This window comes from Crotalus tigris, unplaced genomic scaffold, assembly GCF_016545835.1.
Source record: "Crotalus tigris isolate CLP2741 ecotype Arizona unplaced genomic scaffold, ASM1654583v1 scf7180000017567.3851432, whole genome shotgun sequence".
Classification (NCBI taxonomy): Eukaryota; Metazoa; Chordata; class Lepidosauria; order Squamata; family Viperidae; genus Crotalus; species Crotalus tigris.
The window spans coordinates 424,488-443,558 of NW_024096477.1; the positions used below are offsets into that span (position 1 = coordinate 424,488).

The window sequence follows — 19,071 nt, forward strand, 5'->3', positions numbered from 1 at the left end:
GGCCATTCTGATTTCTTTAGGCTTCTTGCCTTATTGTATGGACTCATTTCATTGTCTTCCATTCTATTTGTTTTGTCTTTTACTGAAAGAGGATAAGAAAATACAACTATTCCAGCAGAACTATATTTTGGGGACATTTTTCTTACCTTTCACTTTGGGTATCTTATAAATGCTGTAAGATGCCTTTAGTTGCAGAAAAGAGACTATGCCTGGATTAGGAAAGATCTGAGCAAAACCTGCCTTTACATTTTGCCCTGTCCCAAATCTAGGAGTGTTTATTTGGTCCACGCCTACAAAAGCAGATATATGAAAGGCACATCAATACATATATAGATAAATTCATATTTATCCAGGGCTTTTTTTCTCATAGAACGCCTAGAACGGAGTTCCTGCACCTTTTTTGGATGGAACCTTATAGGGTAGGCGAGGCGGGTTGTATGACGTGTGTGAGTTCCGGCACTTTTTTTTTTTTTTTTTTTAGAAAAAAAGCACTGTATTTATCTAATACCTAATGATGCTTGACTTAATATTGTCAAGCACCAGGGAAATCAGGAGATTCACACAGTTCAAATGAGTATAAACATTTGTTGCAAACTTAAGCTCTCTACCAGACTATGACCAACAAGGGGTTAAGGGAAATAAGCCAGAGGTAAGAGAGGCATTTAAGGTGGGATGGATTTAAATCTCTTGTGGACATGCAGGGACTCATGACTTATGACACATTTGATCCCTCCTTCAGGCTCAGTCTGGTCATCTCCTACAAATACAGATTCGCTAATAATGATACCTTTTTTTAAAAAAAACATAACACTGAATCTATTTTTTCTGCAAATTTTTATCTCAGAAGAAGATGTAATGATTCCTTGAATGCAATCAGTTTGGAATTTCTGATCATATAAAAATAATTGCCCTATTTGTTTTATTTTTAGGTAAAGTAAGTGCCCTTAGTGTCTTCCTAAGAAGAAGCATGGAGTCTTTTCTATTCCTGCAAATTCTTTCATAAAAAATACTAGCAATTTGGAAGTATTTTTCATACGGTTGGAATTTAATAACAAATTGCATTCTGTCTTCATGTAAGCATTGATGAATTCAGTAAGGTTTCCACAAAGACTAAGCCTAACGCTATATCTTAGATTGGTTAAAATTAATTCCCTTTGAAATCAATGGGATAAGTTAATCATGATTGATCCCAGTCCATGTCAAGATTCAGCATGTAGTTTTACGAGGATTTTTATGTGGATGCCTAAGAACTATATTTGCAAAAGAAGATGGTGCAATATTTAATTTTATAAATAACCCCCAACTATCTTGTAAACCTATTATGAAAAAAGGTCAAGTGTTGGTATTTTTAACAATTAACAAATTTCTGCAATTGCTAGATAAAGAAAAAGATTTTATTCTTTGTGTTACACTTCACTGTAGTCTTAACACACTAACAATAAGGGAAAAGGTAGGTTTACAGGAAAATAAATATATATAAAATCTCTGCCCAATTTACAAATGAAACTATAGTTGCCCTTTGTAAACATACTTCTTGATACAGTTTTTATGAATACAAATACTTCTATTATTCATGCAAACAATTCCCTATACTTTATCACTGCTATATTCAGTCTTCTGGAAAGGAAATCCTCACTCTTATTGATAATGAAAGCAGAAAACATTACAAATTGAATAACCAAAATGTGAAATGTTATGGCTATTTTTAGCATGGCTGATCTCAGTGTACATTAAATTTAAGTTTCTTGTCATTTGTGCTCCATTGGACATTGGATTTTCTTTGAACTTGGATTCCCATTTCGGATTACAGAAAGAACAGAATTGCTGAATTTCCTATGTAGATCCTTTTGTGGCTTGAAAGTGAAATCACCAACTTGCTTACCTAATCCAGGCCACGGCTCCTTTTAGAATAGAATAGAATAGAGTAGAGTAGAGTAGAATATAGAGTAGAGTAGAGTAGAGTAGAGTAGAGTAGAGTAGAGCAGAATAGAGTAGGAAGGGACTTTGGAGGTCTTCTAGTCCAGCCCCCTGCTCATGCAGGAGAACCTATACCATCTCAGACAAGTGACTGTCTAGCCTCTTCTTAAAAATCTCCAGTGATAGAGTGCCCACAATTTCTATGGGCAAGCTATCCCACAGGTTAATTGTTCTCACTGTCAGGAAGTTTTTCCTAATTCCAGGTTGCTTCTCTTTGATCAGTTTCCAACCATTGTCCTTCCCCCTTGTAATATGGTGACCAAAATTGGTTGCAGTATTCCAGGTGTGGTCTCACTAGGGTTTTATAATTATTCAAATATATTGTTTGCTAGGTTGGCCATTCATTTCACTAAGTACAAAGAAAAAGTAGCATTGGTTGCTTCAGTCATTGTTTCTTTCTTCATTTTTATACATGCATTTCATTATTTCATTCTGTTTTTACATATAAAGAAACAGATAAGGAAATACGTCCAACTAGTTACTCATAGCCAAGGTCTTATCCTTCCTACACACAAACACACCTTAAATTTTTCCCTTCTTCCCTCACCAGTGGTCTTCCAGAAGAGCCTGAAACCTTGGCTCTATTGCTTGGCCTGGGGCTCCAACACAGGTGTGCTGTGTTGTGGGTGACTGATGGATAGAGAAGATCCCACCCTCAGGCTGCCAATCATTTCAGTTTTTAGCTTTCATCTTTAACTCTGCTTATTTTAATTGTCTTTTTTTTTTAACCTTGTCATTTTTCAACCTTGTAAGCTGTTCAGAGATCCTGTATGAGTGAGATGGGTTGAACAACATTTAATACGTTTTTTTTTCTTTTCACTTTCTAGTTGCCTGTATTAATGAAAAATCTCCTTCATGTGGCAATTATACTGGGAAAAAGACATTAATAGCACCATAAAAGAAGGGGAGCATTTTTTTTCTATAGCAAGAAGGCAAACCCATGGTCTAGATCAGGGGTAGGCAACCTTGGCTCTTTTATGCCCAGAATTCCTAAGCCAGCCATGCTGAGGGGAAAGGGAGAGGTTTCCAAGCTGAGCCATGCTGGCTCAGGAATTCTGGGAGTTGAAGTCCATGAGTCATAAAAGAGCCAAGTTTGCCTACCCCTGGTCTAGATAGACAGATGGCATGGGTTGCATTTAAACAACCCAGTAGACAAACTCAGGATCCAAAAAGATCTTGACAAACTTGAACAATGGGCCCTACCCAACAAAATGAGTTTGAATGTGGAAAAAAGCAAAATTTTACATTTAGGCAGAAAAAAATCAAAGGTACAAGTTTAGATTAGGTGAGACCTGGCTTAAAAACAGTAACTGTGAGAGGAACTTTGGAATCCTAGTGGATGATCACTTGACTATGAGTCAGGAGTTTGCAGCAGCAGCCAAAAAAGCTAATACCATCCTGGGTTGTATAAATAGCAGCATAGAATCAAGATCACGTGAGGTATTAGTACTGCTTTATAAAACCCTAGTAAGACCACACCTGGAATACTGCAGCCAATTTTGGTCACCATATCACAAAAAAGATGTTGAGAGTTTGGAAAAAATTCAGAGAAGAGCAACTAAGATGATCAAAGGCCTGGAGGCTAAAATATATTAAGAACAGCTGCAGGCTTTGGGTTTGGCTAGTCTTTAAAAAAGAAGAAATAGGGAAGACATGATAGCAGTGTTCCAGTATTTGAGAGGCTGCCACAAAGAAGAGGGGGTCAGGTTATTCACCAAAGCACCAGAGGGAAGGACAATGGATGAAAACTGATCAAGGAGAGTAGCAACCTGGAATTAAGAAAAAACTTCCTAACAGTGAGGACAATTAACTAGTGGAGCAGCTTGCCTCCAGAAATTGTGGACACTCCATCACTGGAGATTTTTAAAAAGAGGCTAGACAGTCACTTTTCTGAGATGGTATTATTCTCCTGCTTGAGCAGGGGGCTGGACTAGAAGACCTCCAAGGTCCCTTCCAGCTCTATTCTATTCTATTCTATTCTGTTCTGTTCTATTCTATTCTAGTGTGAAATTGACATACTCTCAGCAGGCAGTTATGAAAAACCAAAACCAAATAAATTGTTTTCCATGCTTTTTGTGGATCTATTTTTCACTAGCATTCTGTAACCCACAGGATCTTGGCTGAATCTGATATAATACTTTTTTAAAAAACATAGAAAGTTAAAAAGGTTTGTTCCTGTTCTTGGGGTATGTAAGGCCACTTGCTCAGTGAGCTTTGTTAGAAAGGGAAATGTTATGCCAGTGTAAATATTATCCAGTTGCATTTTTAAAAAAATTAATTATATTCGGCTTTTAACCTGTACTCTTACTCTAATTATGAACCTGTAAGTGATATTCTCTAGGAGATTGGGATGCCACTTTCATTGCTCTTTTAAATAAGTTTTAAAATGGTATATAAATATTCCAGCACCCCTTGCATTTGTTTTCTAACTGATTTTTCATATATCAGATATTTAAAGAACATTAGCATAATCATCAAAAACTTTTAGTTCAGACCTTTTTCTACTGAGACCTGAACTAAACACATGATGTCTGAAGATGGCCTTAAGAGCCAAGCTTACATTACAATATGATTTTCATTATTTGGTTGCTAACAGGATAAGTTGCAGAATGTATTATCCAGAGACTTGCTCCATGAAGTGATAATCCTTAAGGATCAATTCCTTTGTTATAATTTGGCTCTGCTAAGTGAAATATCAGATTAAGTATAGCCAGGAGAATATGTTGCCAAGGAGGAATTATTTATTCAAAAGCATATTTTTCCAGAGTATAACTGTTTATGTATCTGATCCCCTTGTCCTCTTCCTACGTGTGCGTAATTCCCACTGCAAGTTTCCATAAGCATTTGGTCAGACATGATTCTTAAAGGTTTTGCACAAAAGGGAAATAATGTGTCCCACTTGTGTCTTTTCATTCTGTGTAATATTGTTGTTACTTCCTGATTAAGTGAAATCCTTAATACTGAAACACAAAACAAAATATGAAGTTAAATTTAGAATTAAAACTGCCATTATACTTAAAGCAACTGAAATCAGGTTTTACAGGCTAAAGTCAAAATGTTTTGAAGAAAAAGATAAGTGTTACTGAGTCATCATCTGTAACATTGAACTTACTGAATATTAGTTACAAAACTAATTGAAGAAGTTAAACCTTAATTAACCATATTTTCTAAAACATAAAAGCGAAGAGATACCAAAGTACATGTTCATAGATATATTACTAACTCAAGATTGGTAATTTTATTCTGTCCGATACTCACTGGAAACAGATTAGTTTTATTCTGTCCAATGCTAACTGGAAACTTCAATGTATTTTTTAAAAAAATCATGAAACTACAGGAAATGGTGGCAGAAAAAAATCAGTAGGTGGCACTCTTCCCTCCAGATCAATATTTTTCATCACATTGTCAAGAGACCCAGTACATTTGGAAGCATGCTTATTTTTTTTTATTTTTTCCCCTAAGCTTTTAAACATATGGGGTCAATAAAAGTCCCATTGCTTTTTTGTTTCTCAAGTGTAGATCCCTTGAGGTTCTGGACAAATTCCAATCTAGTTAATTAATTTCTTCCTGAAATAAAACTATACCTGGCATTACAAAGCTTTCTGACTCTTAAAAGGAATTAGTCAGAGCTGCAATATTTCACAGTATTTAATTTAAATGATTGAAAAAATAATAATTATCCCATATTTTCCAGATGCTTTTATTTTTCCCGTTTCACCCCCTAAAATAAGACATCAGATTGTGTCATATTTGGAAGCTTGAAACCACTGAAGATGCAATGTCCAAGTTAAGCATCATGAATATAAATGTATATTTCTTATGAAAGTACCATAAGAGAAGCCAAAATGTGATCTTAAACTTTGCATGTTCCTGTTATTCTAGCCAATGTGTAAGTCAGCAAAACAATGTTTTTTTTATCAGAAAGTTCTCACATAATTTGATATTAATCAAAAGATAGGATGCAGTTACACTGAAAAAAGACTTCAGAAGAATAATTATACCGTGAAATATTTTAATGTTCCTTCATTTAATCAATTTATATAGCTGCTCTACTCAGTGTATCATGCTTTGTGTTAGCTGTAGTTTTCTGTTTGCTTTTCAATGGTTTGGATTCAGCAAGAATCAATATTAAAAGTGTTTTATTTATGTTTCAGCACTATATTAAGAAAATGGCATCATTCATTCACAGTTCTTACTCCATGACAAGTTTAATCCCCAACACCTCATTATAGGAAACACTTTCAGGATTGCATATATCTTCTTGTTTAACTTGTGCATTTTTATAGGATATAGTTGAAAGATAGGAAATTTAAAGCTGTTCACTAATAAGAAAATAAACAAATAAAAATGTTTGAAAAATTCAAAGAAGAAATAGGGTAAGCATTAGAGGTGCCCTTTCTTAGAAAACCGGTTGCTAAAAAATTAAGATCATCTGTTTCCCTACTTCCTTGTAGAATTTTTTGTTTTGCTTTGCTTTGTTAGTCAGAGACGATTTATTTGAGAAGGCCAATCCTTAAAATCGACTAGATGCTGTGTAGATTGAAAAGGGATTTCTCACTATAGGATTGGGGGATAGGTTTCAGATTCTATAAAACATTATGACTGCAAATCAGTAAAAATAAGTGCACAAGTTTGGAATGTCAGTCATCAATTCATATTAAAAGAGAGATTAAGTTTGATAAATGTTTTCTACTTTTCTCTTATTAGCCCACACATCCTGCATGTTCTAGATCAGGCATGTCAAACTGCCAGCCCATGGGCCAGATGCGTCACACTGAAACCACCCCCACCCTATTGCCATCAATGGGGAAAAAGTCACGATACATCACGTGATGTCACATGACATCGTGAGTTGGTCATGCCTGTTCTAGATTATTGGCCAAGAGGAGTCATCAACTATTTAGGTTATATTTGTAGAGCTAGAAAGTTGGATTCCTATGTTTACCTACTAGGCCCATTTGCTCTAAATCTTTACACTGCATTTATCCAATGATAAATCTGAAATGCAAAATGCAATGCTTTCAATAAAAGAGGTGTGATCCATGGCTAGACTTTGTGCATTGTTCAGAATATGTGGTTTTTAGAAATATGATTTCTTATAAATAAATAAATATTCAATCTCTGAAGCATATTTCTCTTAATTTATGTTTTATGGTCCAGTATTAAAATTTATGGAAGGATGTGGGGCTTGTAGAAAAGTATTCAGTCCATGAAGGTTGATGTTTAAGCTTTCCTGCTGATTCCATGAGATGACTACATAGGTTCGTTCGTTCCATCTATCTATCTATCTATCTATCTATCTATCTATCTATCTATCTATCTATCTATCTATCTATCTCTAGCATATTCTTACTCATTCTTACTCAGTTCTTGAGGACTGCTCAGGTTGTGTTGTAGTAGTTCCATACTGTTAGTTATCATGGAAAAAAAGTTTATTTTTCAGCTTAAAAAGCCAAATATTCTTGAAATTCACAGGTAATCACGATAGAGATAATTCTGAAATTTGATTTGTTGGTGGATCCATGCAAGTTATTAAACACACAAACAGGTGACTACCTTTTCCAGCCTCAGATAATTCCTGATAACCAGCTACCACATATTTCATACCACATACTTCATTAGAGGAAGAAATGTTGGCCTCATAGTAGAGATATTGTCTAATGCATTCTAGCATTTGGTGTTTTTTTTTATTTCCTTCAGACTCAGAACAGAATGAAACTGATGGCAGACAACTATGATGATGACCATCATCACTACCACCACCATCACCACCACCACCATCACAGATCTCCTGGAAGAACACACTCCAATCATAGACCCTCTCCAGAACAGGTGAGGCACCACTCTTCTTGATTTAATTTTTATACTTTATACCTCTTAACCAGGGCAATTTTCAAGACAAAATAAAGGTTCAAAGAGAAAAATAAACAATATAATTTATCTGCTCTTTGAAATGAATAGCTTTGTTATTTATTTCCATCACTGAGAGAATCCAAACATTTTCCTTCCTCTCTCCTCCTTTGGTATTTTTTCTTCCTTTTGTTATGATTTCTTCCTTCTTCTTTTCATAGCACTTTTGAAGGATCTCAGTGTAACCATTAAAATATTTTTGAAGAATTGCTTTTTAATGGAGAAATGAGATTTGGTTGCTTAGATAGCTGATCTACACAGATATAATCTATTCTGGCTTTGTTTCGTGAACTCAGTTGCTAAAAAAAGAATTAACTGAGCTGAATGTGATAATCAATATTAACAAAAGGTTTATCTCCTTAAGTGGCTCTATGTCCTTTAATATTAAATTAACAAAACAATGTTATTTGTTTCTCCTATTCAAAAAAACTTCAAATATCAAAGATTTATATTATCCATAAAATGTCTGCCTTTTCCACAAATAGATAAGGAAAAAAATAGTGGGAAGCTGAGATTAAGGGAAGAATCCAAATTCTGGGCAAAAGAAATGAAATAACTTAGCATATCCATGCCATCTGGTCACTTATGTTCATGCCGGAAGCACCAGGCATTTCTGGGTTGACAGGATTAGGCAGTGACATCACCATTGCCCAGCGGGCTTCTTTCATGTCCCCATTAATGCACCCACCAAGATGGTAGCTATCTACTCAAGCTTGCATGCTTCCAAACTGCTAGGTTGGCAGGAGCTGGAGCAAATCACCATCACACAGTAGCACTCAGGTCTCAAACGTGGGCTTACTGATTGTCAACCCAGTGCCCTAACCAAGTGAGCCACTGTGCTGCTTGCAATCTGGTGAGGGAGCAAGATCTTTAAAAAAAAAAAAACCCTTGCTTTATTTGTTAGATACTGTATATACCTTCACTTTCTTCTAAGCAATTAAGGCCGTATACAGAGCACTTCCTTCTCCAACTGTATCACAAACAATGACTTTGTGGGATACATTAAGTGAAGAAAGAGTGATTTTAAGAATGGCTGAGGGTTTTCTTAAACCTGAGTCTCCTCAGTCCTATCCAGCACCTTAACGACTACATCATGTTGGTTCCTTATTTATTCCCTACAGAGTCTGTTCAAAAGAAGAAAAACCAACTACTGAACAAAGAAAGGTGATAGGTGTTGAAAGAGAGAGATTCTTTCATGAAAAAGTCATTTCCTCATCTCGACCAACATGAAATAAAACTTTTGTTACTACTGCACTGAATGACTTTCCACATTTCGCTCTGTAATACCCCACCCACGCTCTGAACACACTTTTCAAAGAGATCTTGGCAAGAGTTTTGTTCTTATTCATCTTTGATTATTGGTCAATGTTGATATCTCACTTTTGAACAGTCCAAGGTTCCTTTAATAGAACTACAAGCTGAGCTCACCATTCCATTCATCTGAGGAAGGGCTTGGTTTGGAAAATGTGTAGAATGCACATGTGAACAGCAACTGGTCTAATTAACAGTCCCCAATCAAAATTACGGATTTGAATCCAGATAGATCCTTTTTTAAATGTTGTCAATTAAGGTATGACGAGTTGCATGTGGAGAGTGTGAGAACATTGCATATAACTTTAAAAATGAATTCAAAATGCATGTTTAAAAAAGTATATAACATACAAAATTGCTAACAAAGTGTATATTAGAAGAAACTAGGAGAAAAGCATAACATCTATAGCCATATAAATTATCCTTCAGTTTTCCATGGTCCAATGCACATAAAAATAAGACAAAATATTTTTTGTTTGAAGGGAAATGTTGCTGAAAATAGAGATCTAATGAGATGGAGGAAATGACAGGTGGATCAATGTTAACATATAAATACAAAGAGGGCATTGCTTAATAGGAGAATTAGATTTATTTCTAAAAAGAAAAGAGAGAGGTTCAGTGTGTATTTCAGGGCTTTTTATTACCTAGTTAAAAACTGGATGAATTTTATTAGAGGTTATTAGATAATGCTTCAGGAGGTTGTATACAGAAAGGGTAAAATGTGAATATTCTATCTAGACTATAAGAGACTAAATTAGTCTCTTATAAGGACATATTTTCAGAATGTCTTGGTTTGCCCAAGGTAATATTTGCAAATCTCTGGGCATTTTTATTTAAGTAAAAACTGGCTACATTAACCATTGGCAATCAAGTTGATGGGAAAATATTAGCTTTAAATAAACAGTACAAGTGATACTTAAATAGTAAGAACACTATGGAATAACAAGTGATGGAGAATAACAGAAGTGATGGAGAACAGAGTGATGGAGGGATTAATATATATATATAGCAGTATCTAATTAATGAAGGAAGTAAACAGATTAATTATGCCATTGGAAAACTGCACAGTCAGCCAGAGTCTGACCACTAGCAAATGGATCAAGCAAACTTCAAATTAACCATTGATGTGCCAAAGTTTATGTATCTATTTTTTTGTACAGCTACTGTCAACTGATTGTAGCATAGTTTTATTAAGCTAGTTTGTGTCATACAAAAATCTCTGGACTGATTTAATTCCCAACACTGGTATAAAGTCACAAAAGAATTCCAGGAGATTCATAAAACTCATAGTTAGATAGAGCCAATAGGATAGAGTAGTTAAGATACAGGAGTAGAACTGGGAAGACCAAAGCTCAGATAAGGGTGATATTGGGCTGTCATTCTTTTGCAACACAACATTGGGGGAATAAAATGAAGCAGGCTCTTTATGTAAGCTGGCTTGAGAAAAGGTGGGATATAAACCAAATGAATGAAAGAATTTTTTTACTTCATTCTGTTTGACCTTCTTGTTTCTTGTATATTGAAGATTAACACCTTCTGAGATTTTGCTTTTGAGGGTCCTATATATGATAGAAAATTGGAGTCCTTTCAGGTCACAGTGAGTGAGAAATGAAATTCCTTGTTTGGCAATCACTGTGTTAAAAAAAGTAAAATTGTCTGCAAGTGCTAGAAAGCTTTCACAGGCCTGGGGCCAGTAGTAACATGTCTGACAGCTCAAACCACCAGTTACAGGCAGAAGACAAGAATAGGATGTCTTATACTAACCCCCTTACGCCATGCTTTTTGGGAGAAAAAAAACAAACACTATTTCATAAGATGAGTACATTATTTTCACTAGATTTACTTTAAGTTGAGATGTTAATTCTTTGTGCTCAAGGACATGAAAGGCATCTATTACAAGTCTTGTCAGGCAAGATTTTTTTAACTGAAGAAGCAGAAGCAAATCATCAAACTTGTGACAATTGTGTTGTAAGGCATTTTTAATTGATCTTAGGTCCAAGCAAATATTCCAGAAGTATTTCATTTGAAAAATATCTAAGATGTAGGCAGATTCTGTATCTTATTTGTGAGCAGAGATACTGAGGAGATAGGCATTTTACTGAAGTTTTCCAAGAAAATTTTCAAGTGTTTTTTAGAAAGGGAATCTTTCTTTCTGTCCTAATAGTATCTAAATTTATTTGTTTTCTACTCTGTCTTGCTCAGCAAAGGAGCTGTCACTAGATGACCTTAGCTGATCTCAGAAAGCTAAACAGGGCTGGACTTGGTTATTGTTTGGATGAGTAAACACCAAGACATCTCAGTGCTACAGCTTGGGAAATATATATAGTATTATTAGGAATATACTATATACTGCACTGCACTGCACCGCACTGCACTACACTACACTAATAATATAAGGCTCAGCAATTAAAGATGCCAAACTTGTCAATTGCAAAGCTGACAGCCTGGGTTTGAGACCTGAGTGCCACACAATGGGTTAAGCTCCCATTACTTGCACCAGTTCCTTCCCAGTTAGCAGTTCAAAAGCATGCAAATGCAAGTAGATTAATAGTTACCACTTTGGTGGGAAGGTAGCAGTATTCCGTGCACTTTTGGCATATAGTCATGCTGGCCAGATGACCACAGAAAATGTCTTCAGACAATGCTGGCTCTGTAAACCAAGAAACAGAGATGAGCACCATATCCTAGAGTCAGACAGGGACAGGGAAATCTTTACCTTTACATTTATCTTTACATATAATATATAATATAATATGATGATGTGCTATGTTGTGTTATGCTATGCTAATACAGGTGGCAAATCAATTTAACAAGTAAATAATAATAATAATAATAATAATAATAATAATAATAATAATAATAATAATAATAATATATAATGGTGATGATGTTGATGACAATGATGATGATGATGATAATAAAGTTGGAAGGGACCTTGGAGGTCTTCTAGTCCAACCCCCTGCTCAGGCAGGAAACTCTATACTATTTCAGACAAATAGTTGTCCAGTCTCTTTTTAAAATTTCGAGTATTAGAGCATTCACAACCTCTGGAGGCAGGTCATTCCACTGATTAATTGTTCTAATTGTCAGGACATGTCTTCTTAGTTCTAGGTTGCTTCTCTCCTTGATTAGTTTCCATCTACTGCTTCTTGTCCTGCCTTCAGGCGCTTTGGAGAATAGCTTCACTCTCTCTTCTTTGTGGCAACCCCTGAGATATTAGAACACCGCTATCATATCACCCTAGTCCTTCTCTTCATTAAACTAGACATACCCAATTCCAGCAACCATTCCTTATATATTTTAGCCTCCAGGCCCCTAATCATCTTTTTTGCTCTTCTCTGTACTCTTTCTAGGGTCTCAACATCTTTTTTACATCGTGGTGATCAAAACTGGATGCAGTATTCCAAGTGTGGCCTTACCAAGGCATTGTAAAGTGGTATTAACACTTCATGTGATCTTGATTCTATCCCTCTGTTAATACATCCTAGCACTGTGTTGACTATTTTGGCAGCTGCAGCACTTATTTAAGTGATTGTCCACTAGGACTCCAAGATCCCTCTCACAGTTACTACTATTGAGGAAGGTGCCACCTATACATGTGCATTTGATTTTTCTTGCTTAAATGTAGAACCTTACTTTTTTCACCACTGAATTTCATTTTGTTAGATAATGCCCATATCCTTCTGTATGTTAAGCCTATCTTCTGGAGTGTTCGCTATTCCTGCCAGCTTGGTGTCATCTGTAAATTTGATGAGTTCCCTATCTATCCCTTCATCCAAATCATTGTTGAAGATTTATTTATATATATGTATATAGACATAGATAGATAGATAGATAGATAGATAGATAGATAGATAGATAGATAGATAGATAGATAGATAGGTAGTCAACAAAACAACATGAAGTTGACCTAATCTAGAGGGAATCTTTATCACTTTTCCTGCAGAACAATGCTTGAAGAATAGCATTTTGCATCATCTAATATGTGCATTATTTTTACCAGTGCCGTATACTAAATGTTTTCTGAAGAATTACCTGAACAGGTGAACAAGAATAGGGCATTTAACCGTTTCCACAGAAAAAAACATACTTAACTGTTTTTAGTGAGAAGAAACAATATAATATTGCATGACAAACATCCTAGAAAGAGAGTATTCAACAGCTTAGAAAGATTTGATCCCATCCTGGGAAATTATTTAACATCTGACTGCAATTGTAATCCAGGCAGAAGAATTAGAATAGAACAATTACTATCTGCCTGAGAAAAATTCAGTAGAATCCATGATCATTAATATTCAACACAGTAATTCCTTTAAATGTATTCAACAGATTTATCCTGAAAAAGCAGGCATTTTCAAGCCATCTTTCTTCCCTCTTTCCTTTTCTTTTTAAATCAAGTAATCTCTCAGCTGGAAAATTCTTTGTTCTCAAAACCACACTAATTTAATTCTGCCCTCTAATACTATTCTGACAGTTTCTATTTTATGTTACACACATAAAAATAAAATCCTTACAAAAGAAAAAAAAGCAAGGTAATTTTCAACTTCAGTCAAGCAAAAAAAAAAAAAAAATCAGGATCTCATTCATATTAGGGTAGTTTGGAACAGTATTTATTCTAAATAAATACATTCTGAATAATTCTAAATGGTTAAGTAAAATTCTGGAACTACATGCAATGAAGCTCATAAAATTGCACTTGGAGCAGAAAATTGTTGGCATCTTGAGAGAAGTGGAGCATGTTTCCTATCAGGCAAAGTTCCTTTAGATTCACATTTTTTATAAGAGTACATTCTTTAGGACTGTACCAACATTGCTGTCTCTGCTCAGTCCCACACTTGTTCCGCTCCCATCTTTAGACATAGAGGAAACATTTGGGGTTGAAGGATGTGTGTGAGGGAGGAGAGATACAGCTGGAGCAAAAGCCAGTTAGTCACCATGATACAAAAATGATGTTGAGGCCCTAGAAAGAGTGCAGAGAAGAGCAACAAAGATGATGAAGGGTCTGGATGCTAAACTGTAGAATGAAAGGCTAAGGGAACTAGATATGTTTAATCTAATGAAGAGACAGTGACATGATAGCCATCTTCCAATACTTGAAATGACTATCATGGGAAGAGGGGGTTGATTTATTTTCCAAAGCATTTGAGGAGCATGGATGAAAGTCAGGGTGAGACCCAAACTGGAATTAAGGGGAAATTTCTTAACAGTAAGAATCAACATACCTCCCAGAGTTACAGATGTGCCATCCTTGGAGATTCTCAAGAAAAGATTGGACAACCATCTGTCTATAATGGAATAAAGATTCATGCCTTGGACAGGGGGTTGGACTAGAAGATCTCCAAGGTCCCTTCCAGCCAGATGATTCTATTTCTATATTTGCCTCAGTAAATATAGTCTCTTTTGACCATCACTATAGTATATTTCTATGCTATACAGAACTAAAATGATTCATTAAAATAGTTACTAATATATTCACTTAAATAGTCATGTTAAGTAAAATTCTTTATACCCTCCTCAGAAATAAGACCAATGGATAATCATAATGCTGATAGGTATAGTTAGCAATGGTGTTCTCTGAAAGAATTATGAACTTATTTACTTGTTCTTACCTAATCAGGTTCATAATATTTTATTGATGCAAAATTGTAACTCTTGTCAAGCCATGTTTCACTACATTTTTGAATTTCTGTCTTTTGCAATGATCAGCACTTGATTGATCATGGAACCTGCCCTTGCGGGAAAAATTCTAGGAAGGAAAATAATTGTTGCTTACATTTCATTCCATTGTCTTTGAGAACCTAAACTTTCATCACCAAAGATTAATAGACCTTCAACTGCACTGAGATAACTAATTGTTTCTTCTTTTATTCCAATGTTAATACTTCAATCTACCTCCTACTGTCTGGCTGGCAGGATGATGAGGAAGGCATATGGGCATAACCGGTTCCTATAAACCAAAGTTCCAGTTTTGTTTTGAAAGGTGAGATACTATTTTATTTTATATTGGGATGCAATGCTTGATTATTGTAATTTCTAATTGCACTAATGGGTACCTCTTGTGAATGAGAAACAAGCAAGCTGAGATAGTGATTTCCACTGAGCAATTTTCTATTACTGCTAAAGTCACAATCTTTCCCATTGTAACATATCCTATATGATTCTAGAGAGTTGAAAAATATTATGGTGATGTTCAGTTACATGGAAGCACCCACCTGGCCTCGATTGAGCTAAAAGCTAGACAGGATTGGATATGGTTAATACTTAGATAAGAGACCACCAAAATGTTCTGGGGCTAAAAGTAGGCAACTGCAAAATACTTCTATATTGTTGGCAATAAAGCCACATGAACTACATTTAGTTCTAATCCTAATCATGAATACAAGAGTCAATCAAAAGTCAGCCTTGACTTAAGAAATGTTTTGAGAAATGGTCTACAAGGCTAGGATGAGGAATGTGAGGGTTTGTCTATGTTAGGGTATAACGACTATTCTTTTCCTTTTATCAAATAGAAAATTTAGAACCACTATGCCAGTGGTTCTAAAAAAAATGGATGGATAGGTATAATTAAATAAAATAATCAAAACTCATCATGTTGTATTGTCATGTTCTTCCAAATAAATTTCAAGACTGACTTACTTATGATATTTTCCAGTTAGTTTTCCTTGACTTCCATTTAATCATACCAATTAAATTATTGATTCATTCATTAATTTCACCAAGCCAGTTACTTATTTTTTGGCTAATGGCAAATAAGAAGTAATATAGAAAGTAAAATAACAATGATAATAATGATGATGTTGAATCAGTGTCATTGCAGGAAATGGTCTAAATCATATAAAATAGACTGAAAAGTATTATTTGAAGGTAAACATGAAATAGAAAAATCCTGGGAATATTTGTGTATAAAGACTTGACACGGAACTTTTATGCAGCCAGAAAGCAAATTTATTTCTGGTACAGCCACAATAGTGTTTCAACAAAAACGATTATTCAATAATTCTCAAGATTTTCATTAACACACCCACTTTATATGTTATTAATTTGTGATTATTTTCCACATCCATTCCCAAACAATGCATTTCAAAAGAGACATACTTTGTTCATGTGACTTTCTACTAAAGATTCAGAATTTGTTTTTATATCACACTAATGATAATGATAAAACTCTTCTTTATCAAGGATTATATCATATTATTAAGAATTTTTCTATACTGCAGTTGTGTGTACATTGTGTACGATAACATATATTTGCTTTTTTCATCTGCTGAGTATTTAGAATAGCTAACCAATATTAAAAAGGGAAACACAATATACATTTTTGAAAATCATGAATTAAAATTAATACTACAAATAATACTGAAGAAATTTAACAATTAAGATGTGCATGTAGATATTTTCAAATTAAGAGAGTGAGGATCAGTATCTATCTCTGCATGCACATACAGAAACACATTTTAATTTTGATTACCTTTATAGCACATTTAGGCAAAACTGCCAGTAGGCTTTCCAATATAATTTATAACATATTGTTTATTCCAGAACCATCCTCCTCCTCCTCCTCCTCCTCCTCCTCCTCCTCCTCCTCCTCCTCCTCCTCCTCCTCCTCCTCCTCCTCTTCCTTTCATCATTCCTTTTCCAGTTCTTCTGAAATCTAGATCAAAATGTATTTTCCCCAGCCAGTTAGAAATAGAAGACATTTTTCATTTGCTCCAGGACATTGGCAGTTTGCTGAACTGAATTCTTTTCCACTCAGAAAATAGGTTAATGTGCATTTATTGCTAAAATATAAATTAAATAGCATATGTCCTCAAAGTTATTTTTATTAATTTTGGGCAGTGTCCCTGCTATCTGTAGTTGATTATATGCCATGACTGGATATACATATATGTTAGTGCCATTGTTCATATTTCAAGTGAAATCAGTATTTTAAGATTTGACTTTAAACGTAATACAGACATTAAATTTGCATTTGCCTTATCTCAGGATTTTTTACTGGGTGTAAAAGTGGTAAACATCAGTGTGGCTAATATTGGATAATTTTAATCATATAGTTTAGATCACGGGTGTCAAACTCGCTGCGGCATGTGACGTGTCGTGACATATTGTGACTTTTTTCCCATTGCCGGAGCTGGGGGGTGGGGGGTGGGCGTGGCCTCCGCATGATGCAACCAGCCTGCAGGCTGGCAGTTTGACACCCCCGGTTCAGATCAATGGATCATTTTAATATACAATGACTTAAAACATAAAATGGAATACAGGTAGCCCTTGACTTATGCCCAAAATTTCTGTTTCTAAGCAAGACATTTGTCAAGTGAATGTTGCCCCATTTCATGACCTTTCTTGCCACAGTTGTTAAGTGAATCACTGCAGCTGTTAAGTTTGTAACACAGTTGTTAAGTGAACCTGGCTTCCCCGTTGACTTTGCTTGTCAGAAGGTCATAAAAGGTGATCACATGACCTTGGAATACTGCAACTATAATAAATATGAGTCAGTGGCCACGCATCTGAATTTTGATCATGTGACCATGAGGATGCTGTAATGGTCGTAACTGTGACAAATGGTCATAAGTCACTTTTTTCAGTATTGCTCTAACTTTGAACAGTCACTAAATGTAGTGTTGTAAGTTGAGGACTAAAGGCTAAAGGTATAGAAATGGTGGCTTCCATAGAAATGATCCTTCAGACTTGACAACAGAATTGTTGTCACTCTTCATTTTATTTTAATTTTTTTGTTAATTAGGTTTGTTTTTCATTCAGTGCTTTGATTTATTCAATTCCCAGGAAACTGTGATTGTTGAATAGTCTCTAGATGATAGATAGATAGACAGACAGACAAAGAAATTCAGTTTTAGTCAGTTTTTAAATATAAACCTTTAAATATTTTTGTATAGGAAAGATTTTCTAATAGTAGTCATAAATGTTGATTGACTGGACACTAAGGTATAATGCTACAAGAAATGTCTCATGAGATATGAACTGAATCTTATTTTATGAAAGTGAAAGCTGGCATGACAGAGTGATCGTTGCATGTGATATGTATCTCTGTTCAAATATTTCCCCAAGCTAATGAATAAGAACCTACAGCAGTATTTTTTTTTATCAGAAACATACACCAAAGGCAGTGAAGAATCCAACCTTCAAGTGTTTCCCAAAAGTGTCTGTCTGCAGCATTCAGTTCTGTTTCTGACATAGCATGGGATTATTTATTTATTTTTTGCACAGACTATTCTTATAACTAACTTTGTTTACTTTTTCAGATCCGCCTTCAAAGAACCCTCAAAATAATTTTTAACTTTGTCCAAGGCCAAGGAGCAAATTGAGTTTTGACACAAACCCATTGCTGAGGGAGTAGGGGAAGATGATAGCTAGATGATATATGATAGAAAAACAGATGGTTAGAGGGGGGGGCAGGCAGATAGACAGAACTAGATAGAGCTAGATAGGCAGGCAGGTAGGCAGACAAACATAATGGCATTTTTCTGTCAAAGTTCAAAGAACAGGGCACTGTTTCTTTGAAGTAAATTTCTAATAGTGAATTTTGATGGAAACATAGGTGTGCATCCCCAAAGATTGTGTGTGTTTTGTGTGTGTGTTCCTTTCTGGATCTTATCCTATACTGAGTATTAAATTGAACAGATGGTTTCAGCTTCTAAAATGTGGAATCTCTCAGAGGACTCATGAATATATTGGACATGATCTTCCACAGACTTCTCCAATCCAATGAATAGAACAAGTCTCTGAGAAACGAGTGTGTCTTGTGTATAATTAAATTCAGCTCATATTATCTGAATGACAGAAGTTTTTTATCTGACTGCAGGGATAAGTTTACATTAAAAAGAGTAATGGGAAAGAAAGAAAAACAATAGATTTTCA

At 35.1% G+C, this 19,071-nt stretch overlaps 1 protein-coding gene across 1 annotated transcript in view; it reads left to right on the plus strand.

The window, feature by feature from the left end:
* ERC2 (ELKS/RAB6-interacting/CAST family member 2) overlaps positions 1–19,071 on the plus strand; it is a 386,048-nt gene that overhangs the window by 338,454 nt on the left and 28,523 nt on the right. The window contains exons 15-16 of the mRNA XM_039349739.1: positions 7,678–7,809; positions 15,112–15,178. Of these exons, the coding sequence (XP_039205673.1) occupies positions 7,678–7,809; positions 15,112–15,138 (159 nt within the window). The 3' untranslated portion in view covers positions 15,139–15,178. The remainder of the gene's footprint in view (positions 1–7,677; positions 7,810–15,111; positions 15,179–19,071) is intronic.